The sequence below is a fragment of the Vombatus ursinus genome, unplaced genomic scaffold (genome assembly GCF_900497805.2).
Source record: "Vombatus ursinus unplaced genomic scaffold, bare-nosed wombat genome assembly UNPS02005286.1, whole genome shotgun sequence".
NCBI lineage: Eukaryota > Metazoa > Chordata > Mammalia > Diprotodontia > Vombatidae > Vombatus > Vombatus ursinus.
In genome coordinates this window covers 15,633,793-15,659,180 of record NW_020945064.1, presented here as the reverse complement: position 1 = coordinate 15,659,180, position 25,388 = coordinate 15,633,793, and the positions used below count along the sequence as shown (strand labels likewise).

The following is a 25,388-nucleotide window of genomic DNA, read 5'->3' as shown; positions in this document are numbered from 1 at the left end:
TAAGGTTTGTTCACAAAATGCTTTACCCCCTTCAGTGGGGGAGGGAGCGGGGTGATACAATGGTTATTGGAAGGAATTAGGGAATTCTATACCCTGCAAAAGAAAAGGGCCAGTAGGGAAAAGAGGCTCATCTTTTCTCAGAAAAGGCTGGCCATTTACAATAGGCGCCTCCACGTTCTCTCCCCTCATTCTCTCCTTAACCCCTTACAGCTGGCTTCTGACCTTATCATTCCACTGCACCAGCTTTCTCCAAAGTCACCCGTGGTCCAAATCCAATGTCTCTTCACCACCTCCATTCTCCTTGATCTTCATGCGGCCTTTGACACTGGTGACCACTCTCTCCTCCCTGATACTCTCTAGGTCTTCAGGACACCACTCTCCTCTCTCTGACCACCCCTCTGCCTCCTTTGCTGGCTCCTCCTCCGGATCATGCCCTCTAACCATGGGTGTCCCTCTGGGTTCTGTCCTGGGCCCTCTCCTCTTCTCCCTCTATGCTACCTCACTTGGGGATCTCATCAGCTCTCATGGATATAATGACCATCTCTATGCTGATGATTCTCAGATCTACCTTTCCTGCCCTAACCTCTCTGCTGACCTTCAATCTCACATCTCCAGCTGCCATTTATACATCTCAAACTTGATGTCCAGGAGACACCTTAAACTAGACATGTCCAAATCTGAACTCATTATCTTCCCCACTAAACCCTCCCTGCCTCCACACCTTCTCTGTTTCTATAAAGGGCAACACCATCCTTCCAGTCCCTCAGGGTTGAAAGGAAGGAATCACGTGGGGCTTCTCACCACCTCTTACCCGCCACGTTTGATCTGCTGCCAAGGCCTGTCGATTTCACCCATGCAACATCTTTGGAGTATGCCTTCTTCTCTCCTCTGACATCACTACCACCCAAGTATAGGTCCTCATCACCCTACACCTGGATTACTGCAACAGCTGCTGGTGGGTCTGCCTGCCTCAAGTTTCTCCCTACTCCAATCCATCCTCCGTTCAGTCACCAAAGTGATTTTCCTAAAGCACAGTTCACTCCCCTACTCAATAAACTTCAATGTTCCCCATTGCCTGCAGGATCAAATACAAAATGCTGTTTGGCATTCAAAGCCCTTCATAACTCAGCCCCTCTCCTTTCCCAGTCTTCTTACGCCTTCCTTCCCAACACGTACTCTTTGATCCAGTGAGCCGGGCCTCCTGGCTGATTCAGAAACAAGACTCACCATCTCTTGGCTCTGGGCATTCTCTCTGGCTTGTCCCCCATGCCTGGGACACTCTCCCTCCTCTGCTCCCACTACTGACCTCCCTGGCTTCCTTTAAGTCCCGACTAAAATCCTACCACCTACAGGAAGCCTTTCCCAACCCCTCTTAATTCTAGTGCCTTCCCTCTCTTAATTACTTCCTATTTATCCTGCATATAGCTTGATGTGTATAGATTTGTTGGCATGCTGTCTCTCCTATTAGATGGTAAGCTCCTTGAGGGCAGGGACTGTCTTTTGCCTTTTTTTTATACCCCCAGTGCTTGACACATGGTAGGCACTTAATAAATATTGGATGATTGATCTTTGAGCATAGGAGAGCCTGTCCTGGAGAAGACAGTAGATTTATTTGGCTTGGCACCAGAGGGTACAATTCAAAGCAATGCCTGCAAGTTTGCTCAATTTAAGAAAAAACTTCCTGATAACTGTTGCTGTTCCAAAGTGGAACAGGCAGCCCTGGAAGGCGGTAGCTACCCCATCATTGCAGATTTTTCAAGGAGAGGTTGGGTGGGCACTTGCTGAGGGGATTCCAATAGAACATAAACTCCTTAAGAGCAGAGACTGACTCTTACCTTTGGGGGGAGAAAACAGGGGGAGCTGCACTGTCTTTGGATGTCCAGTGCCTAGCATACTGTAGGCACTTAATAAATGTTTAAACAGAATTCCTGTTCAGGGGTAGATTGAGGTAGATGATTAACTCAAATACCCCTTCCTCCAGGAAGCAAATCCTGCCCCTACCTCAGGTGTTAATGCCTCTTCTAGGATAGTAGGGGCAACTAAGTGGTATGATGGATAGAGCACCAGCCCTGGAGTCCGGAAGACTTGAGTTCAAATCCAGCCTCAGGCACTTATTAGCTGGGTGACCCTGGGTAAGTCACTTAACTTCTGCCTCAGTTTCTTTATCTATAAAATGGGGTCAATAACAGCCCCCCCCCACCTATCCAGTGAGATAATAGTTGTAAAGCACTTAGCACAGTGCCTGGCACATAGTAAACATTATGCAAATTATCATTATTATACTATATTTTGAATTTACCTTTCTTTGTTATTTTCCACCCAACTGAATACAAGCTCTTTGAGGGCAAGGCCTGTTTCATTTTAGTCTTTGTATCACCAGCACCTGGCAGAGTCTGCAGTACACAGTAAGCACTTAATAAATGCCCATTGAATAAATGAATGACTCCCTGGTAGGCAGGGTGGCATAATGGAAAGAGCATTAGAGTCTGAGGCAGAGCACATGAGTTCAAAACCAGCTGCTATTTTGCTGCCTGCATCGCATGTGCGAGGCAAGTCATTTAACATCCCTGGGCCTCAGTTTCCCCATCTGTAAAGGGGGGGGGTGGGGTGGGGCAGGTTGAATTAGATGATATGTAAACTTCCTTCCAAATTCTAAACAGCCCTGTGGTCTCTTCCAACCGTCTGAGACAAGAACTTGGGAGTATTATTATCATCTCTCTTTTGAAGATAAGGAAACTCGCACTCAGAAGGGGAGACTTCTGGGTCCGTTAAGTCTAAGTCCCACTCTGACTCGGAGCCGGGGGTGAAAGGCCCGCAACCTGAACGGTAACCTGCATTTCACAGAGCACACACTCCCAAGCCACCCGCCCCGAGGACAGCTCCGTTACGGACGGGTCACTGCTGGTTTCCAACAGGGTGACCTTGACGCGGGAACAGCAGTTGTCTGGGTCTGTCGCAACCAGTCAGCGTTAGGAACAGAGCCACTCATTATCCACAGCTCCACCCGCACACCCCGGCCCCTCCGTCCATCTGTCCATCCATCCGTCTCTGCCTCCCTCCTTTGCTGGCCTGATGCTAAAGAAAAACTACCTAACCAGGAGGAGCCAGAGGCTCCAGGAGATTGTTCATTTCCCACCTGCTCAACAGCAGCGGCCTGGAGCAGACCAGTTTGTGGGTCTGTGTGCATTTCAGATGCATGATGGTGTGTGAGCCTGGGTATCAGACAGGACCATGCAGTCATGTCTGCGTGGGAGGCCGCAGGATGGGATGGAGAGTCAGGTGACCAAGGATCAACTCCTGGTTCTGCTACCTACGATCTGTGTGATCCCATCGGGAGAGTCCCCACCTCCCTGCCTCAGTTTCCCTCATTTAGAAAATGAGGATTGGATGAGCTCTATGCTACAGAAGCACTATCTACCCCCTACAAAGGAAAAAGAGGATTGGTCTGGGCACTTAAAACTGAGTTCTGGTCCCGTCTCTGCTGGGGCACTTGGCGACTGTAGGCCTCAGTTTCCTCACTTGTAAAATGAAGCAAGTCTAGAATCCCTTCCAGCTCTAAGCCTGGATTAAAGAATTCCAGACAAAAGCTAGGTGCAGACCACACAGGTACGCCAAATAGCACAGGTGACAGAATTTGGGGGTGGGATAGGGAGGGGAAGGAGTGTAAGCCGAATTACATAATACTCTGGGAACCATCTGTGTGAGTCTCTGTCTCAAAGAGTATTAATAAAACAACCTCCCTAAGGCTAAATGGATAATAATAACTAACAACAGCTCACATTTCTGCAGTACGTTGGCACTGAAAACGCTAAGTCCTTAGAGGCAGGTATTACAAATATTATCTTCATTTCACAGATGAGAAAACTGAGGCTCAGATTAGTGCCTAAGGCCAAGGTAACACCTCTAGGAGATGGTGGAATCAGGATGAGAATTCAGGGCTCTGTGTCCAAGTTTCTTCCCACAAGGTTTCCAGGCCTTTCAGTCAATCAATCAATCAACACTTATTAAGCACCTACTATGTACCAGGCACCATGCTAAGTGCTGAAGATACAAAGAAGCGATAAAAGACGGTTTTGCTCTCAAGGAGCTTACAATCTAACAGCAGGGACAAAGCAAAATGCCAAGGCCAAGAGGATTGGGGGCCATCCCCAAAGGCATCGCTAATACCAACACTGGGGTCAGCAAAGGCAGCCTGATCATGAGAAATGATCTCCTTAGGCCAATACCTCCAAATCCTCGGAGATTCCCACACCTGCCCCAAGTGCCCCCTGAGTGTAGAAAAATCGTGGTAAATTCAGGAAAAGCATCCTATCCGGTCCCATCCATTGTGGGTGTGTCTCGGTGCTCTGGGGAAATTCTCTGGGTGGGGGCAGCAGGGCCAGGAGAAGCTTCTTATAGGATCACAAATTCACAGCCAGAAGGGCCCTCACAGGTAATCTGACTTCACAGAAAAGGAAACTGAGGCCCAGAGGAGCTAAATGAAGCCAAGTAGGTTGCATTCCACCTACAGCTCCAAGGGTCTTCCCACAGGACCACACTGTCTCCTCCTGCAGAGAATATCAGAGCTAGATGGGTGGTAATAATAATAATAATGATAGTAGTAATAATAATAATAATGATGACTGAGATCGATACAGCACTTTAAAGTTTGTAAAACTTGACAAATATCTCATTTGATCATCACAGCAACCCTTGGAGGAAGATGCCATTATTACTTCCATTTTACAGATGAGGAAACTGAGGCTTAGAGAGGATCAGTGATGAGCCCAGGATCACACGGCTAGTAAGGGCCTGAGGGTGGGATTCGAACTCAGAACTCCTTAACTCCAATTCCACCATTCTATCTCCTGTGCTATCTAGCTTCCTCACTGAGCCCCACTCTTCTATTTTACAGGAAAGGAAAGTGAAGTCTAGAGAGGAAAAGGGATTTGCCCAAGGTAACAGTGAGTTTAGAGTAGCTGGGCCTGAGACCTGATTTCCTCACTCCAAGCCTTTGCCTTTGCCATGACACCTCCCTGGGGCTTCTGTGAGGATTCAATCCCTTATAGGGTTACTCCAGCTGGCCCCTGCCTCCCTCTCATCTCTTTTCTCCCTCGAAATTCCTCCCCTCCCTTCCACATTTCTGGCTCTCTGGTAAGAATGGAATCTACATTCCACGGGCAGACTGGCACGATGCTAATACTGAGTGGGCGTTTCCCTTCCTCTTTCTTCCCTGATGCTACTCGGGGCAGAGGATGCACCTGTCCCAGTGGTCTGTCAGACCCTGACCCTGAAGGCCCTAGCTGACCCAAGAACTCTGCAGCCTCCCCAGCAGGGCATGGCCAGGCCAGGCTGCCCAGGTACAGCCCTGGGTAACAAAGAAAAGATGTAGACACCAATGAAAAGAGACATAGCTAGAGACTGTGAAGAGTCAGCTTTGGAAACAGGAATGTCTGGGTTCAAATCCTGCCTCTGATACATACCAGCTGTGGGACCCTGGGCTAGTCACTTAAACTATCAGTGCCCCCAGACTATAAACTGCAGAGAAGATACAGACCCGTACAGGTGGAAGAAGCTTCCTCCCCGAGGGTTCCTTATACTAATGAAATCTCTAATAATGATTAGTATCATAGCTGTCATTTATATAGTGACTTTTATGGGCCAGGCACTGTGCTAAGCACTTTACAAACAAAATAACAATAATAACGGCAGTTCACATTTATATAGCATTTACTATGTGCCAGATACTGTGCTAAGAACTTTACAAATATAGTACTACTTCTGATAATGATAGCTAACATTCATTTACTATGTGCCAGGCGCTGTGCTAAGAACTTTACAAATATACTATTACTACTACTAATGGTAATGGTAGCGAAAATTTATGTAGAATTTACTACATGCTAGGTAACTTTACAAATGTGCTAAGAACTTTACAAATATACTACTACTACTACTACTGATAATGACAGCTAACAGTTATACAGAGTTTACTATGTGCCAGGCACTGTGCTAAGAAGTTTACAAATATAGTACTACTTCTGATAATGATAGCTAACATTTATTTACTATGTGCCAGGCACTGTGCTAAAAAGTTTACAAATCTACTACTACTACTACTGATAATAGCAGCAAACAGTTATACAGAGTTTACTGTGTGCGAGGCACTGCGCTAATAACTTTACAAATATAACAATAACAATAATGATGATAATAATAGTAGCTAACATTTATTTACTATGTGCTTGGCACTGCGCTAAGAACTTTACAAATATACTACTACTACTACTACTACTACTATTGATAACGACAGCTAACAGTTATAAAAAGTTTACTACGTCCTTGGCACTGTGCTAATAACTTTACAAATATAACAACAATGATGATAATAATAGCAGCTAACATTTACATAACATTACTGCGAACCAGACACTGTGCTGAGCGCTTTACAGTTACTATCTCAACTAATCCAATCCAAAAAGGAAAAAATGCTCCTATACTTCATGGCTCTCTGATTTCGTCAGCAGCCCTGCTTTTTTCCCTGACAAAGATCTCAACAATCCACAGTTGGGCAGATGGCTTTAGGAGTTTTTGTGCCCAAACCTTTCACCGACCGACGGACTCTCTCTCGAGGATAAAGCCTCTCTGAATTTTAGTTGCATCGGTCCTCAGAAAACAGTCCACGTCCAGGCCAACACTTGACGCCTTTCTCATTGGGTAGAAGCTACCAGAAACTGCCTTCCACAGGCAGAGTCAGACTTAAATGTGTATCTGTGTCATAACAATCAGAAAGAACTTTACAAAGACAAAAGTAAAAACCATTCCTGCCCTCAAGCAGCTTACAGTCTAGGTCAAGGAGACATCTACATATATATGTGTGTGTATGCACATAGACATAATAGATATGCCTCCATGCTGTTGTACATGCATGTGTGCACATATATGTGTAATAAAAATAAATACACATATAGGTGTATGACAAATATATACACATATAACATGCAATAACATACAGGTCTATCTGTATTGTAGATACAGATGTGTAAGTATATGTGTACACCTGTACATATGCACATACATGTGTGTATGCGTGTGTGTGCGTGCGTATATCTACAAAAGAGATACCAAGTGATTTGGGAGAGAAGGCATTAGCACCTGGAGGAGGCTTCCTGCAGAAGGGGGCTCTTGATTGGGGCCTTGAAAGAAATGAGAGATTCTGAGAGATGGAGGTAAGGAGTGGAATTCATTAGCTTTGGAACAGACCTCGGAGATCATTTAGTCCAAGCCCTTTGCTCTACATAAGAGGAAACTGAGGCCCCGAGAGCCTGGTTTGCCCAAGTTGTCATAGGTAATTAACAAGTGGCTGAAAATGAGGATTTGAGCCCAAGTCCCCTAGCTCCATCCAGAACCAGCCATCTTTGCCCAGATGGCATTGAGAGGGAAACTGAGGCATGAGACAGGGTGAGGAGCATTCCCTCATGTCAACCTACCCAGGGTCCTGGGCCTGATGAGCACAGGCTCAAACTCCTGTCGGAGCAGCTCAGCCATCCCAGCTTCTAGGCAGATAAGGTCACAGAAGGAGCCATCTGTTAGGGTGTCCATAGTGGTCACTGATGCTGCCCAGGGCCTCGCACCTCCTCTACCTATCCCAAGATGCCCCCTGGGGCTGGGCAGAGAGGAACCCCTCGAGCTCCCTCTATGGCAGGAGCCTGGAACAGCCAGAGGTATTCTGGGATAGCCCCCGGGGAATGCAGCCTCCAGAGGTGGGAGGTGGGGCCTCCCAGCTGGCTGCCATGGCAACAGCGCTGAGGCATTCCAGGCTTCAAAGGCCTCTTCATCCCCACTGAACTCGAAGCCCTAGGGAGGGAGGGCCAGGGGGCATACGGGAGAGGCTTCAAGACCCTTCCTCCTTTATACCCCCAAAAGAATAGCCAGGAAGCCGAATTACAAGGGAGAGCCTGGAAGCCAATCTTGGTTGTAGGACCCTAGGATTTTAGAGCTGGAAGGGGCTTCAAAGGTCATGTAGGCCAGTGCATCCATTTTACAGATGAGGAAACTGAAGTGGGGGCAGGGAAGAAGAGGACAGATTTGACCAATATCACATATGGAGTGAGTGGCAGACCTTGAATCAATCCAAGCAAGGCCAAACATTCTGACTCCAAGTATTGTCCCCCAACCCTCCCAGTCCAAACATGGCATCAATATCCCACAGTGCAGAACAAATTGTGGAAAATGAATGTAACAGAATACCATTGTGCTGTAAGAAATGAGAGGGAGATGATTTCGGAGAAAACTAGGAAGACTTCCGTAAACTGATGCAGAGTGAAGAAAGCAGAACCAGCAGGACAATTTATATAACAATAACCCTGGAAACACATACGACTTCAAAAGCCTTCCAGAGGTGGGGAACCTGCAGCCTGGAGGCCACATGTGGCCTTCCAGGTCCTCGTATGAAGGCCTTTGAATCAAAACTTCACAGAACAAATCCCCTTAATAAAAGGAAAAATAAAACTTGGACTCAGTCAAAAGGCCGCACCCAAGGACCTATAGGGCCCACATATGACCTCAAAGTCACAGGTTCCCCACTCCTGCAAACCCTCTCATCAACATAATGACCATCTGGTCCTAGAGAACCAATGAGAAACAAGGCAGAGGTGATGGATTCAGGAGGTGCAATCAGACATATGTGTGTGTGTGTGTGTGTGTATATATATATACACATATATATATATACACACACATATAGAATCAGATATATATATATAATATACATATTTAGAATGTGAGAAATTTGTTTTACTTGACTTGCCTGAATATTTGTTAAAAAAGGATTTTGCTATTTTTTTTTTCAATGGTGGGGATATAGTGAGAGGGAAATTTTTTTTGTTAATTAAAAAAATTAATAAAAAAAAGCATTCTCCATCAAAAAAAAAAAGAAAAGAAAAGAAAAAAAGAAATTTCCCTCAGTGCCTAGGCACAATGCTTGGGACACAGCAGGTGTTAATCAATAAAAGTTAGAGCTTCAAACGACCTCACAGGTCCAACTTGCCCATTTTATTTTATTTTTTAATTTTCTAATTTTCATTTTTTAATTTTTTTAATTTTAATTTTTTATTTTTAGACAATTAGGATTAAGTGACTTACCCAGGGTCACACAGCTAGTAAGTGTCAAATGTTTGGTCTGAGGTAGGATTTGAACTCAGGTCCTTCTGACTTTAGAACTGGTGCTCTATCCACTGCGCCATCTAGCTACCCCTTTGCCCATTTTATAGATGAAGAAATCAAGGCCCAAGAGGTGAAGGTACTTTAAAAGGTCACACAGGTAGTTTCAAACCCAAGTCTTCTGACTCCAAATCCACTGAGCTTAATAAAGGCTTCTTGGCCCCACAGACAGTTAGGCCTTTGGCTCTTAGGCAACTCAAGTCTGCAGCTAAGTACGCTAAGAGGCCGAGTCAACTCTTTATTCCGTGCCAGGGCCTGTACTTAAGCAGTGGGGATACAAGAATGACAAAGGACTGTCCCTGTTCCAAGGGAGCAAACCATCTAACGGGGTGACCGCATGCAAACAACTATGTATAAACAAGCTAGCCACAGGATAAATGATTCCCATCAATAGAGGGATGGCACGAGAATGATAGAGGACTGGAAAAGGCTTCATGAGGAAGATGGAGTTTTAACTTGGCCTTGAAGGAACCCAGGGAAGCCAGGAGTGAGGACGAAGAGGCAGAGTGTCCTCGGCATGGGGGACAGCCAGTGACAGTGCCTAGAACAGCAAAGAGGCCGAGCGAGTGTCTCTGGACCCAGAGTTGATGGAGGCATGTGAGAAGGTGGGAAAGGCAAGAGGGAACTGGGTGATCAATGGCTTTAAATACCACAAGATTTTCTATTTAATCCTGGAGGTGACAGGAGCCCTCAGGGCTCCCATGCAAGGCCTTCTCCCTCCTTGTACCCATACCTACCTCATCACACAGTCCTTGACCACACTATCCCCCACATCTGGAATCCTGCTTAAGGCCCAGCTTTGGGGCATTCAGGACCAGGTTCAGGTCTTCCTCCAGTACCCCAATCAGGCCCCTGTCTTTACCTCTTTCCACCATATTCTGCGCCTCTCCCTCCCCTCAAGTCTTCATTAACAGCTTAACTACCCCACATGGGATCACACAGACTTGGATCCTGTCCTTGGTGGGAAATGCAGAAAGAGAAAGCTCAGTATCTGGGATAAACAAGCAGAAACACATAGTGGAGGGTGGGATGGAAAAAACAAGACATGACTGGACCAGATGGCAAATACAAACTGGGATGAAAAACAGTCTCGGTCTTTGGAGGTGGGGGGGGGGGGAAGAAGCTAGCTAAGCATACTCCCAACCTACATGCCGGCAAGTGAGGGCAAGATCTCCTAAAAACCGGAGCCCCTGGCTAGAGAAGGAGCAGGCTGCTTCAGCCTCACCTGCTGCCCCACCCCATCTCACAGAGAGTCTGCCTTGGGAGAGGCAGGGGGGAAGAACTCGGGATGCTGCCACCATTAGAAGTCTAGGTTTGGGGACACCCGCTGTGTTCAGCCCCAAGTCCCAGAATAGAATGGCTCCCCACCCCGACACCTCCCCCCAGTGACGTGGGCATCCCCCACGCTGGAGAGGAGGATCAAGTTCATTTCTAGACCGGTGGTTTTGAAATTTTCTTTTATCATGAACCCCTTTGGCAGTCTGGGCAAACCTTTGAACCCCTTCCCTGAATAACATTTTTAAATGTGTAACAAAAAACATAGGGACTCAAAGGAAATCAATGGTTAATGAAAATAAAGACATGATTTTTTTCCCCCATTCACTCCCTGAAATTTACCCACAGAGCCCAGGTTAAGAGGCCCAGTTCTTGAAAGAGAAAGCCTGGAAAGCAATGAATCAGATGTACTCAGGGGAAAACGGCCAGAGGGCAAGTAGGGATATCTCTGATACTCAAAGAGCCCCACTATCTGGCCAGCCATCTGACTCCTGGTCCAGATAAGGAGGGAGCCAACGGTAAAAGGCTTCTGGCTCTAATGGTCATACTAATCAATAATTAAACTGCAGCTAAGACATTTTATTTGGGAGGTTAAACAATTCAAAACGAGAAACCATCTCCATTGTTTTCTTTGATCTCTGAGATGAGACATGCTATCCCTGCCTCAGGCTTTTACCAAGTCTCAGGCCACCAAGGTATTCATTTCTCTCTCCCTGTCTTTCTCTCACATGCCCCATGAGCAAGGGCCTGGGCATCTCCAGCTGGCACTGGGGCTTCCCTGGCCTGCTCCTCCAACTCACCCAGGAAATGCCTCAGCCAGAGCTCACACTCCCCTCACTCTCTGGGGGACAGGAAGATGAAGGGGGAGATTAACCTTGCTCACATTACCACCAACACAGAATAAACTCTCAGCGTACACACTACGGATGAAAGGTTTCAGTTCATGTGGGAAAGCACCCAATCACCCCCACACTCTGGGTCAGTTTCCCTTTCCTCATTCCCCACAGTGTAAAACACACTAGACCAGGGGTCTTTCCTAGGGATCCGTGAATTTTTTAAAATTTATTACTGTATTTCAATACAATTTGTATCCTTTGTATTTTATATTATACATTTAAAAACATAATTGAGGGAGCAGGAGGTAGAAAATATGAACTCTCTCTGCCCACACAGAAGGGTACACGGTGCCACAGAGCTGCCCACAGAAAGCCCTGCAGAAATCAAAGAAGGGTCCTACCACCCCTCAGCCATGCTAGGGCTCATGGACCCAAGCTGCTGCTTGGTGCTTGGTGCTATGGAGCCCAGCACCAAGTCAACATTCTGCTAGCATCTGATGAACACAAGAATGCTTTTGAAAGGTAGGGGAAAGAGGGCCAGATGTGGAGTTAGATGTTAGCCCTGAGGCTCTCTCCCTGGGGCCAATCACCTAACCTTGTGGGCCCTGGCTTCCTTCAAAGCCTCAGCTCCAGCCCCACCTGCAGAATGCCTTTGCCACTGCCTCTCTCCCTCCCCCAACACCTTCCTTTCTGAGATTCCCTTCTAGCACACTTGGTCATTGTTTGGGCCCCAAAGGCTCAGAGGGAGTATAAATAGCAATTGTTTCTGTTTTGGCCAGAAACCCCTAGGGTCTTTCCCTTCCAGATTGATTTTTTTTTTTTTAGACTAGGTAAAAGAGGCCATCCTCTGCCTCATTTCTTACCTAGCCTCAATCACTGAATGGGAGTTGCTTCGGGCAAACTGAGACCGGGAAAAGCCCTTAGCTTAAAAACGCCAAGGTCCCCCACTGCATCCTGGGCTATCTCCAGTCATCCTGATCTATGTCTGGTCACTGGACCAAGATGGCTCCAGAAGAGAAAGCGAGGCTGGTAACTTTGCACAGCCCTCCCTCACTTTAATCCAATGCACTTGTCAATCATGGCATCACCTCCCTGATGTCATGGTCCCCTTCTAGAATGGAAGGACAAACAACAACAACCCTTCATATACATTGTATATATCATGGATGTACCTGGTTATCCTCACGTTGCCTCTCCCATTAGAATATAAACTCCCTGAGGGCAGGGACTGTTTCTGTTTTTCATTTCATTCATTACATTTCATTCTTACCACAGTGCCTAGAATACAGTAAGTTCTTAGTAAATGCTTGTTGACTCAGCTGTAAAATGAGGAGGTGGTGTTAGGAAGCCGCTAAGTTTCCTTCCTGTTCTAAATCTATGATCCTATAATCTGAAGGGTGGCAGAACATTCCGCAAAGTTTGGGGCAATTTCCCCAAATACCCACTAACATCCCCTAGGAACCAGTTCCCTTCTCCAGTAGGAGGAGGCTGCTGACCTTTGGCCCACTCCCAAGAGTGACCATAGCCATGCTTGGATTTGTCTGCCCTGACAGCTGGTCTTGGAATTGGATTTTCCATCCCTGAATCCTTACTGAGGACTGACCTTTAACAGGGATGAGTGACCAGGTAGCAAAGGGGAGCAGCCAACAGATACCTGGTGCCCACCCCCCACCCCCAAACAGGCAAGCAAAGAGCATTCTCCACCTCCCTCCAAGAAGTACTAGAATGCAAACTGTATCCTCCTGCATGCGGATGTACATAAGACATCTCTTCTCTCCCACAGTGGGGATATGCATAAGATATTCCTATCCTCATACAGAGATGCAAATGATAATAATAGTTAATGTTTATACAACACTTTAAGGTTTGTAAAGCACTTTACAAATATTAGCTTATTTGATCCTAGCAACCCTGAGAGGTAAGAGCTAATATTATCCCCATTTTACAGATGAGGAAACTGAGGCAGAGGATACATGACTTGCCCAGGGTCACACAGCTACAAAGTATCAGAGGATGGATTTGAACCCACTACCCCACTTAGCTTCCCACCCACCCCCTTCCATCCCCACTCTGTATTAGTAATGTGTAAATTCCCTAAATTAGTTCAAAAGATATCCTTCTTTCTGTTCCCCCTATATAGTCAGGCAAAGGACATACCTAACTGAGGTACAGTTGTACAAAAAAGAACTTCCCTACTGGTGGCTAGCAAAGTGTACTCCTCAGGTGATTGGAATCCATGCCATATAGCCATGTAAGAAATAACCAACTTTCCAGTTTAGCAGAAACTACATATAGACCAAACTCACACCATATACAAGATAAGGTCAAAATGGGTACATAATTTACACATAAAGAATGATATCATAGGCAAGTTGGGGGAGCATGGAATATCTCAGCTGTCAGATCTATGGATTAGGGAAGAATTTATGACAAAACAAGAGATAGAGAGCACGATGGGATGTGAAATGGATAATTGATTACATTAAATTAAAAAGGATTTACACAAATAAAATCAATGCAGCCAAGTTTAGAAGCAGGAAACTAGGGGAAAAAATTCGACAGTATGTTTCTCTGATAAAGGCCTCATTTCTCAAACATATAGAGAAATAAGTCAAATTTATAAGAATATGGGTCATTCTGCAATTGGTAAATGGTCAAAGAACATGAACAGGCAGTTTGCAGAAGAAGAAATCAAACTATCAATAGCCAGATTAAAAAATGGTCTAAGTTACTATTGCACATTAAAACAACTCTGAGGGACCACCTCACACCTATCAGATTGGCTAATACGACAGAAAAGGAAAATAACAAATGTTAGAGGGGATGTGAAAAAATTGGGACACTAATGCACTGTTGATGGAGTTGTTAACTGATCTGGAGAACAATCTGGAACTAAGCCCAAAGGGCTAAAAAACTGTGTATACTTTCTGACCCAGTAATAGCACTGTATCCCAAAGAGATCAAAGAAAAGGGAAAAGGACCAATATGTACAAAAATATTTATAGCAGCTTTTTTTGTTGTGGTAGCAAAGAATTGGAAATTGAGGGGATGCCCATCCACTGGAAAATGGCTGAACATGTTATGGTACACAATTGTGATGGAATAATACTGTGTTATATGAAATGATGAGAAGGATAGTTTCAGAAAAACCTGGGAAGACTTACATGAACTGATGCAAAGTGAAGTGATCAGACCCAGATCATTGTACACAGTCACAGCAATATCATATGATGATCAACTGTGAATGACTTATCTATTCTCAGCAATACAATGATCCAAGACAATTCCAAAGGCTTTATGATGAAAAATGTTGTCTCCCTTCAGAGAAAGAATGGATGGAGTCTGAATGCAGATTGAAGCATTTTTTTTTTTACCTTATTTTCCTAAGGGTTTTTTTTCAGTCTGTGTTTTCTTTTGCAACAGGGCTAATAAGGAAATATATTTTACATGACTACACACATATAATCTATATCAAATTGCTTGCCTTCCCAAAGAGGGGAGAGAGCTAGGGAGAAAATTTGGAACTCAAAATTTTAAAAAATGAATGTTAAAATTGTTATTACGTGTAATTGCAAGGGACATTCTTGGTTAACTAGAGTTAAGAACCCTTGATTTAGGGTGACTGCGCTATGTCTGGGAAAAGAGGCACTGGGGGAATCTGGGTTTTTTCAGACTAATCCAGACACCAGTTTCCAGCTGTACGTGGACTCCTGGAGAACCTGGCTTGCTTCTCAGTCCTCAGCAATTTAAAAAATGTTACAGCAGGTCCCAACATGTCTGCACCACCAACTGCTGCCTAAGACACACACCGCCAAGCCCTTCCTACAGCCAGCACACCAGCCACCATGCCCCAGGCCTGCTGGGCAGGATGAGGGCACTCAATTCATCCCATCCTTTGGATCACAGCCAGCCTCCTACTGCCTCAGTTTATAGTGATGCAAAAAACTTGGGCCCCTTGTTTTCCATCCCCATACTTGTGTAGCTCTTTGGATTCTTCAAGAGGGAAAACTGAGGCTCAGAGAGGGTAAGTCAGTCAACCAGCCTTTATTAAGCACTTACTATGCACCAGATACACTATACTAAGTGCTGAAGATACAAAGAAGGGCAAAAATAGTCCCAGGACTCAAGAAACTCCATTACAACGGGGGAGATGACAACATGCCAATTATGTACATACAAAATACATGCAGTGTAAGGAGAAAGGTAATCTGGCATTAAGGGGGACCTGGAAAGACTTCATGCAGAAAGGCTTTTAGTGGAAAGGTGAAGGAAGCCAGGAGAGGCAGGGAGGTGAGAAGAGAGACCATTCCAGGCACGGGGATGGGAACTAGAGAATCACATAATGTCTGAGGGGAAGGAACCTGAAAGATCATTCAGCCCAAATCCCTCATTTAACAACTGAGGGAAGTAAGGCCCTGAGAGGTAAGTTCCACAGCGAGCCAGGTGAGGACGCGCATAGGACCAAGATACCCTGCTTCCTCGTGTAATCTCTTTTGGGCACCTGGGGTGGCAGGACAAGGTGGTGATGAGAGTATTGAGGCTGGAATGAGGGAGACCTGGTTCCAATCCTGGCTTTGCCATTTCGACCTGGGTGACCTAGGACAGGATATTTCCCATCTCTGGGCCTCAGTCTAGTCCATCCATAAAGGGAGGAGGGTCCCCCTGGGCTCTAAATCCTTAGGCTATGACTTCCTACCATGTAACCAGGGCAGAGGCAGTCTCCACCCAGCCCAGGGATTCGGGCCCTCAGGAGAAGCAGAAAGTCACCCTAAGATCACCTATGGAGCTGGGGTGATCCCCAGGGCGGATACCCTCTACCTCTCAGTACCAAGTCAGAGACCTCGTCTGTTTAGCTGTAAACACAAGGGCCAGACAGCAGAGGAGGTCAGAGAAACAGTGAGAAAAATCTGTATGTAAATGAGGCCCCTTGTTTTCCATCCCCATACTTGTGTAGCTCTTTGGATTCTTCAAGAGGGCAAACTGAGGCTCAGAGAGGGTAGGTTTTTAAAAAGATTTCTGAGAAAGGGTGGCTAAGGGGCAGAGGCTAAAGGCCCTGGGAGAAGGACAGAAGGCTGGGGGAACTTTAAGGGTGGAAGACAAGATATGGAGGGTCCAGCAGGGAAAACAAAAAGAGGGATTAGGGGGAAAGACCTAACTGGGCAAAGATATAGGATAGGGATGAGACACAGAGGGGGTGAACACAACAAGGGAGGGGTCACGAGTGTGGGGGAGGATAAAGAGGACACAGAATGAGGCAAGGGGGACTGGCAGACAGTTTACCCAAGATAAGCCATCAATGTATCCCCCTCCATGGCCCGCAGTCATCCCACTTTGGGGCTCCTCCCATCCCACTGCTAGAAGATAATTGGGGTGTGGGGGCTGGGTCAGGGGTACCTGCAAAAAGCTGACTAAAAGCTACTCACCATGAAGAGGGCCCTGGTTGTCCCCCATCAAGCCAGCTGCAAAGGTGCTCCCAAGGAGTGAGGCCTGGCTCTGGACTCCAGGCTCCTGGGAAGGGTGGAGGGGGGCCCACTGGGTAGAGGGGGGTGTCATGCCTGGCTGGCTTCTCCCCGGCCAATCAGGCTCCGGAGGGTTTTAATCTGTGCTCAGTGTGAGGTGGGTGTGAGGGATCAGAGTCAAGACCACACTTTCCTGGCTGGGCAGGAGGTAGTCACTAAGGGGGGCTCAGGGACGGGGCAGAAGGGCAGGTCGGCCCAGGAGGAGGCCGCTAGAGGGGGGGGTGGGGGACTGGAAAGCCCGGGGCCCCAAAGCAAGGGTCTTCCTTCAGAGAACTCCCTCTCACCCGATTCCTGAATTAATTCTCTAAAATTCCTCCTATTTCAGTTATAGGTCATTAACATCAGAACCCAGAGACAGAGCCCAAAGTCCCAGGCAGACCTCTCACTATAGAGCCCAAAGCTCTACCTGCTAGGCCACCAGGCCCTTCCCTCACTGAGCCCTGGGCAGCAGGGGAGGGAAGGGTGACCTCTCTCCTAGTGCCACACACAGCAGACGTGATCAGAATAAATGTCCTTTCCTCAGCGACAAAGGAATGAGGGACAGATTGTTCCTGCCTCTCAGACTTGGGCCCAGCAGCCCTACACAAAACTTGGGGGGGGGGGCGGTGTGTAAGAAGCCAGGGTCTGGGGGAAACAAGGAGGCGAGGAGGAACTAGGTACTACCAATACCCGGTGGCCTTGAGACAGTAACAGTCCTATGACCTCAGTTTCGATGGCATATGTCCTTGGAACAGAACCCAGGCTAGTTACCAACGTGGCCCCAAGTTGCCAGACACCTCGGTGACACATATCCCCATACATATCACTGACGCATCCTGAGGACACAGACCTAACACAAAACCTGGGAAAACATTTCCAACCCAATAGAAGAGAGGGCTCCCCAAAAGAGGCTGGGGGGAATCAGGCCATGGGGAGTGAGTCAACTAACTAACCTGCCAGGGTGCTAGGAAAGCCTATTGGGATGGTTTTGTGCCCTGGGCCCAGATAATTCATTCTCCCTAGTCCACTAGTCTCGCTGGAGAGGGAAAAACAGGGTCAGGGTCAACGTGCCAGGCCAGATTTTGATGCCCAAAGACAGCAGCTCCCAGAGGCTCCTTACCCATTCACACGTGTTTGCACTGATCCCTGAGAAGGACCCAGGTTAGAGGTGCTGCTTCTCCCCAGGGATTCACACTTCTAACGCAGAGGTTAGAGGTGAGTCCCCCTTTCCCTGCGCCCCTCTTTGATGGGGCTGGGAAAACAGGGTGAAGTGGCTGCTCGGAGAACTGTGCACCCACCTGAGACCTTGGGGACTGGAATCGTTCCTCTAGCCCCTCCCCTTTGAAACAGAATCAAGGAAGATGGTTGGTTTAAGGTCGAAAGGGGTGTGTGTGTGTGTGTGTGTGTGTGTGTGTGTGTGTGTGTGTGTGTGTACAGTATACAGAGGGGCAATGTGGCACAGGGCACATAAACAAAGGAACAGTAATAAGTGAGGTACCTCCCCCCTCCAAATCTCTCTCCCCACCACAGTGGCCTGTGTTCCACATCCAGAGACTTACTTCAGACCTTCTTTACCTGTCACCCCTACCCAATCCGGCACAAGACACACTCTTATATACTCATTCATACTAAAGTGTCAATGACTACTAAGAGCAATGTACTTAGAGTCAAGGGACAGAAGTTTACATCGCAGCTCTGCCACTGTCTAAGCAAAACATTTAACCTCTCTCTGAAACTCATTTTCCTTTTTTGAAAAATGAAGATGCTGATAGTGATGTCTAAAGCCCATTCTATTAAGATATATTTGCATTCTGAGACGGGGGGAAAAAGGCCTTAGTCCATCCCATAGTTATAATGGGGCATTCAGGAACAGTATGTGACGTACAGATCCCAAGTGAAAGTCTTGTGTGCTAAAGTAAGTGTGAGGATGAATGAATGTAGAAATCCTTGATGGAGGAATGTGTGAGTGTGTGAGCGTGTGTGTGTGAGTGTGTGTGTGTGTGTGTGTATGTAGGAGGTGTTGGGGGCACACCAGAAGATGCAAGAGGGAGAGATATAAGTTGAGCCTGAAAGTTGCAGAAGGAAACAGAGGAGTCAAGGAGGGATGACACGTGCCTTGTTTATCATAATATTTATTCCTCCTTCCCTAAAACCCATAACCTTTCCCTCTCACATGTACATGACTACATAAACATGCATTCATACACACATACATGCACATTTGTGCAAACACACTTCTCCAATTGAGAAATTTATTTATGACTGCCATACACAAGACGCTGTGCTAGACACTGTTTGGGAAAGGATGATTCAAAGATTCCTGCCCTTAGGGCACTTATAAATTGGGTAGGTCCTAAAGACCTGCCTCAGTAGGAGGACAACAAACACTATATGATCGAAGCCAAGACTGGGGTATAGACAGCCAATGACGAGGCAGCTAGGTGATGCAGTAGATAGAACACTGAGTTCAAATCCAGCCACTGACCCTTACTATGTATTAACTGAGCAAGTCACTTCACTTCTGATTGCCTCAGTTTCTGTAAAATGGGGATGATAATAATAACACCTACCTACCAGGGTTGTTATAAGGACCAAATGAGATAATATTTGTAAAGAACAGAGTGCCTGCCATATAGGAGGCACTTAATTGTTTGTTTCCATTCCCTTTCCCCAATGCCACAAGAGTTTAGAGAAGGGAAGTGCTCACAGAGGACGTGGGATTTGAGCCAGACTTGAGGGGGGATAGAATTCAGATGGGCAGAGAGGAGGGGAAGGCCATTCCAGACAAGAGGAAGATGAGCATGAGTGAAACTGAAGAAATGGGTCTGGCATATGTTTCCAGAGGGCAGCAAGGTGGGATAGGAAAACAGGGCAGCTAGGTGGCACAGTGAATAGAGTTCTGGCCTTGGAGTCAGGAGGACCTGAGTTCAAATCCGGCCTCAGACACTGAACACTTACTAGCTGTGTGACCTGGGCAAGTCACTTAACCCCAACTGCCTCACCAAAAAAAGAGTAGGAAAAAAAAAGTGGGATAGGAAAGAAAGAGAGGGAAAGGAGGGGGAGAGAGGGAGAGAGAGAGAAGGGGGGAGTGAGGGAGAGATTGATATAGTGAAGTAAACTTTAAAAGTCAGTCTGGGCCAACTAGAATGCCATATTATTGGTTGAAGACAGAAGACCTGGGTTCAGGTTTGACTCTCACATTTAATAGTCATGTAACTATGAGTGAGTCAAAATCTTTGGATTTCAGCTTTTTCACCTGTAAAATGGGGATAACAATAGGGACACTATCTAGCTCACAGAATCTTTGGGAGGAAAGTGCTTTATTTGTAAAAATTAAAGGAAACGTGAGCTATTTTTCCTTTCTTTGTATACTAAGCATTTGGTACAGTATCTGACAGTGTAAGGTTTAATAAATAAGTGCTTATAATAATAATAATAATAATAATAATAATAATAATAATAATAGTTAGCATGTGCATAATACCTACTACGTGCCAAGTACTATGCTAAGCACTTTACAAACATCTCATTTGATCCTCACAACAACCCTAGGAGGTAGATAATTATTATCCCCATTCTACAGTTGAGGAAATTGAGGCCAGCTGAAATTAATTGACTTGTCTAAGGTCAGACAGCTAGTAAGCCTCAGAGGCAGGATTTGAGCTCAGGCCTTCCTGGCTCCAGGCCCAGACCACTATCAAATGCTGACTGACTGAAAAGGAAAGCTATTAAAGACTTAGGTGCAAAGGAGCAACTCAACAACTAGATGAAAGCAGTATTTGGGGAAGATTAGTCTTGTTTGTGGGCAGATTGATCACTGAAGGGAGAGAGGAGAGAAGGGCAAAGCACCCAGGCCTGACAGCTGGGAAACCTCCACATTCGGGACAGCAAAGGGGGCCAGAAATTCTGAGAGCCTAGCAGGGTGATAGCAGCACAGGATTTGAAGGCTGCAGGTTTGGATCTTTTTTTTTTTTTTTTGTAGGTTTGAATCTTGGCACTGTTAGTTACTCTCTGAGTGACGCTGGGTGAATCATTTAGTGTCTGGCACGTGGTAAGTGTTTAATACATGCTTGATTGATTAGAGTTTCCAACTTTTCTACCTCTATAAAATGAGGAAGGAGCGGTAGCTTAAATCAGGGGTTCTTAAATTTTTTTGTCATAGGCACCTTTGTCAGTCTGGTTAAACCTAGACCCCTTCCCAGAATGTTTTCAAACATATTAAATAAAATACAGAGGATTACAAAGGAAACCAATTATATTGAAATGAAGTCATCAAAAAAAATTTTTTTAAACCAAGTTCATGGACCTCATGTAAAAAAACTCTTGGACTAGGTAATCCCTAAGTGAGCTCCCTTCCAGCTGGAAAACTAAGCTCCTTCGGTCTTAGGTAAGAGGAGACTTTTAGAAAGAAGGGGTGGTCAACACTGGGAATCTCACTGACCACTCACTCTCCCGGCCAGTCAAAGGAGGCGAATACACAAACAGCTCGGCAGGCTGGTAGGTTACCCCGGGAGAATGTGATTCACACCCAAAGCTGGGGGAGGGGAAGAGAAGAAGGCAGGCAGTCGTGAAAGTCCTCCGGAGCCTCGGGAGCACTCCCAGCCCGAGGTGACCAGAACTGCAAGTTTTAAAAGTTTGGGAGGGGAAGTGCAAGGCTGGGAAGGGGGTGCCCCGGGGGCTGGAAGGTCGGAAAGGGGCGGGGGGCACGCCGGCCAAACAGCCCGGCCCGAAGCTTCAGGACCCCTCCCCGCTCCTGCGGCCAGTCGAAACTTCGGCCCCGAGGCACCAGCCCGCGCCCCGACGCAAACTCCAGAGTCGGACCTTGCAGGCCGGCCCGGGCCGGCCCGCGCCACGTCCACAGCCCCACCCCGGGTGGGCGCGCGTCCGCGGGATGAGTGGATCCGTCGGGTGGGTCTGGCTGCACAGAGGCGCGCGTGCTTCCGTGGGGGTGTCCGTGCGTAGACGTGGGTCTGGATGTGTGCGTGGGTGCGAGCAGGGGAATGTGCTAGGAGCGGGCCCCTCCGAGGCAGCGTCTGAGGGGATGTAAGTGTGTGGAGAGCAGGTTCACGCGCCCTGCGTGGGTGAGTGGGTGGGTGAACGGCCCGGGCTTGGAGTGGGGACGGGTGAAGTGTCTTTGTGTGGATACACAGGCGCCTAGGCGGCGGCGGCGTGGGTCAGTGTCAGGGCGTACAAATGTGGGCGCCGCGGGGGGGAGGGAGGGTGTCAGGGCGCGTGGGAACGAGGGTCGGGGGGCAGGGGAGGGGGCCGGGGTCGCGCTCTCACCGTCCGAGCCCACCGAGTCCTCGGGGTCCCCGAGCTCGCGGTAGTCCACCCAGCTCAGTCCCTCCAAGTTGTCGTAGTCGCCCCGGCGCGGCCCCTCCACGGGCACCACGGTGAAGTGCGGCATCCCCGCGGCGGCCCCGGCGCCGGCTCCCCACGGCCCCGAGCGCCCCGCCCCGGGCCGGCTTCCCTCCCGCATTCCTCCCCCGTGCGCTCACTTCCTCCGCCCGCCCCCCGCCCGGCCCGGGACCGCCCAGGGAGGCGGGGGACCGGGGGACAGCGGGGGCGGAGGGGAGGGGGAGCGGAGGAGCGGCGAGGAGGGGGCGGAAGGGGCGGGGGTGGAGGAAGAGGAGCCCGGGCCGGCCGACCCTCCCGCTGGGCTGGGGGGGCTGCCCGCCCAGGGTCCGAGGCCCCCTTCCTCTGTACCCCGGGCGGGGCTGCAGTAGGCTAGGGAAGGGCTGCCTGCCTGGGGTCTGAGGCCCCCCTCCCTCTGCACCCTGGCAGAGCTGCGCTGGGCTAGGGGGGCTGCCTGCCCGGGTCCGAACCCGGCCCCCCACCCCCCTATCAGGGTTCCCGGCTGGAATTAGCTCCCTGGTGAGAAATGGACCGGGGTGAGGGTACGGCCGGGGGGGGGGGGGGGGGGGAGGTTCTGTACTTAGGTCCTTGCTGCGTGTGGCCTTGGAGAAAGTGTTGGGTTTGCCCTCCGACCTGGAAGCAAATCCTTGCTCCACCACTCACTACTTATACATAGTCTATGTGACCTGGGGCCCTGTGTCACTGTGGTGTCCTTCTGTAGAAGAGGAGGTGGGCCAGGACAGGATCTCTGAGGTCACTTCCAGCAGCTGTCAAAAGGAACTTCTTTCCAGGGGACCCCCATGACCTAAACATGTTTCCCCCACCTGCTCCCTTACTGGGTACCCACCTCCAGGGCTGGGCTTTGGTTTCCTTTGGGGCTCCCTCTGGCCCTTCCCCACCGCAAATGCTCCAAGAAACCCATGTGTCCCCAGGAGGCGGGGGCTTCCAGTGACTGCCGCGGCATCCCTAGGCGATGGACACTGAACGCTGCCAGATCTCTGGACAAGGCTATTCTCTTTTGGCTTCGGCTCCCAAACTTGGCCTGAGACCAGCACCTCCTTCAAGGCCTAGCTCAGATACGACCATCTCCATGAAGTCTTCCTTGATTGTCCCAGTTGAAAGCCTGAAAAGTCTGTACCATTGGCATTTAACATAGACTTGTATTATAGTTATCTGTACATCATAAACTCCTTAAAGGAAGGGACTGAATATTATTCTGCTATCACCCTGTAGGTATGTAATAAATATTGAATGCATATCTATCTCTGGTGCCCACTTTCTTAGCCCATTGAATACTTTCTACATATGGACAGAATTATACAGGGATCACCTTTATAGGTCGTGGATGGAAGGGATATCAGAGGCCATCTATAGTCCCACCTCCTCCTTTGACAGTTGAGGAAACCAAGGTCCCCCAGATCATGAGCACCATAGGCAGGATTTGAACTCAGGCCTGTCAATTTCTGAGTCCAGAGTTCCAACTTTCCACTTCATCAGGCCTCCTCCCCTTAGGAATCCCTAACCTGCAGGTGGTGGGAGGAAAGAGAAAAGAGGAAAAGAAAATTGATTACAACCATGAAGCTTTGCCCACCTTCTCTAGTCAGAAGATCAGCTATGCCTTTTCTGCTGATAACCAAACCCGCACTTCTCATAGTAATCATACAGTTTTAGAACTGGGAAGATCATAGATTTAAAGCCGAAGTGGACCTAAGAACATCACCTAGGCTAACCTCATTTTTTAGATGAGGAAACAGGCCCAGAGAGGTTAAGCAACTTCTCCAGGTAGAGCTGAGATTCTCTGCTGATTTTGAATTATTCCTGTTCCGCTGTAGCACAGGAAGCTTGGCTGGTGCTCCAGTCCTGAATCTCCAAATGCTTACAGGTTCCACATCCCCAACTCAACGTTCTAATGTCAAATCCATTCTCTCATAACACAGGTTCTTCCTCCCAACATCCTCTGTCTCTATCAGTGGCATCACCATTTTCCAGGTCATTTAGGATATAATGCCTAGAGACAGCTTTGATTTCTCCTTCCTTCCCTCTCTATGGATTCTTATTCATTCATTCATTGGATGAATCACTCTGGTTCAAAGCCCATGCATGGTTTCCTATCGCCTCCAACACAAAATATAAGATCTTAGCCTAGCATTCATATACCTTCTGAGTCTGGTGGTACGCCTGCATCCCTAGCCTCATCTCCCATGGCTCCCATGTCTCTTACAATGGTCCAGCCATACTAGACTGTCTCTTCAGTCCTCTGAGGGGTATCCTTTATTATTCTATCTCTGCCTTTGCTAATGCCATTCCTAGCTCCAGAAGTAATCTCTGTCACCACCGCACCCATTCCCACCTGCCTTTTGAAATCCTGGCCATTCATTTAAAGCCTGGTTCAAAAACCTTTGCTTTCTCTGACCTTCCTAATCAATAATGACCTTCTTACCCCTCACTCTCCTCTTGTGCAATTGTCATGTATTGTTTTCTAGTCTAGAGAGGCACTGTGGACAGAGGGCCAAACCTAGACCCTGCAAGGTCTGGATTCAAATCCTATCCCTGACCCTTATTAGCTGTATGACTCTGAGAAAGTCACTTACAATCTTTGAGCCTCAATTTCCAGACATGTGAAATGGGGTTAATAATACCTATGATACCTCTTGGGGTTGTGAAGCTCAAATGGGATAATTCATATAAAGCAATTTGCAAGTATTGAAGTGCTATGTAAATATCAGATCCCACCCCCCCCCAACCCCCCAAAAAGTACACATTCTTGATGTGTAAAGGTCAACTGCTATTATTGCCATCTGTCATGGCCAGAAACAACACTAGCTGACATAGATGTGGATGGGTTTCCATCTGGCTCAGTGGAAGGACTGTCCACATTAAGAAACTCATATGTAGATCCGTCACACAACCCAAGTTATCACCACATATGCCGAATCCCCACCTCCTAGATTATGAGCTCCATAATGTCAGGGGATGAATTTTGTTTACTCTGTATCTTCCCCAGTGCCTAGCATAGGGGGTGGTACACAGTAGGTACTCAAATGTTTGTTGAAATACTGAAAACCTACTGTATCCAAGGTCCCATGTCAGGGGATTGTGAAAGAAGCAAAAAATCATAAATGGGACCTTGGAAGTAATCTAATACATTTTACGGGGGCAGAAACTGAGTTTGAGCGAGATTAAGTGATTTGTCCATGTTTGCCCAGCTATTAAATCTTAGAGC

The 25,388-nt window shown here is 47.6% G+C and overlaps 1 protein-coding gene across 1 annotated transcript in view; it reads right to left on the bottom strand.

Annotated features, from left to right (window-relative positions):
- SLC12A4 (solute carrier family 12 member 4) overlaps positions 1-22,232 on the bottom strand; it is a 64,284-nt gene extending 42,052 nt beyond the window's left edge. The window contains exon 1 of the mRNA XM_027847221.1: positions 22,094-22,232. Within this exon, the coding sequence (XP_027703022.1) occupies positions 22,094-22,217 (124 nt within the window). The 5' untranslated portion in view covers positions 22,218-22,232. The remainder of the gene's footprint in view (positions 1-22,093) is intronic.
- Positions 22,233-25,388: the final 3,156 nt, after the last annotated feature.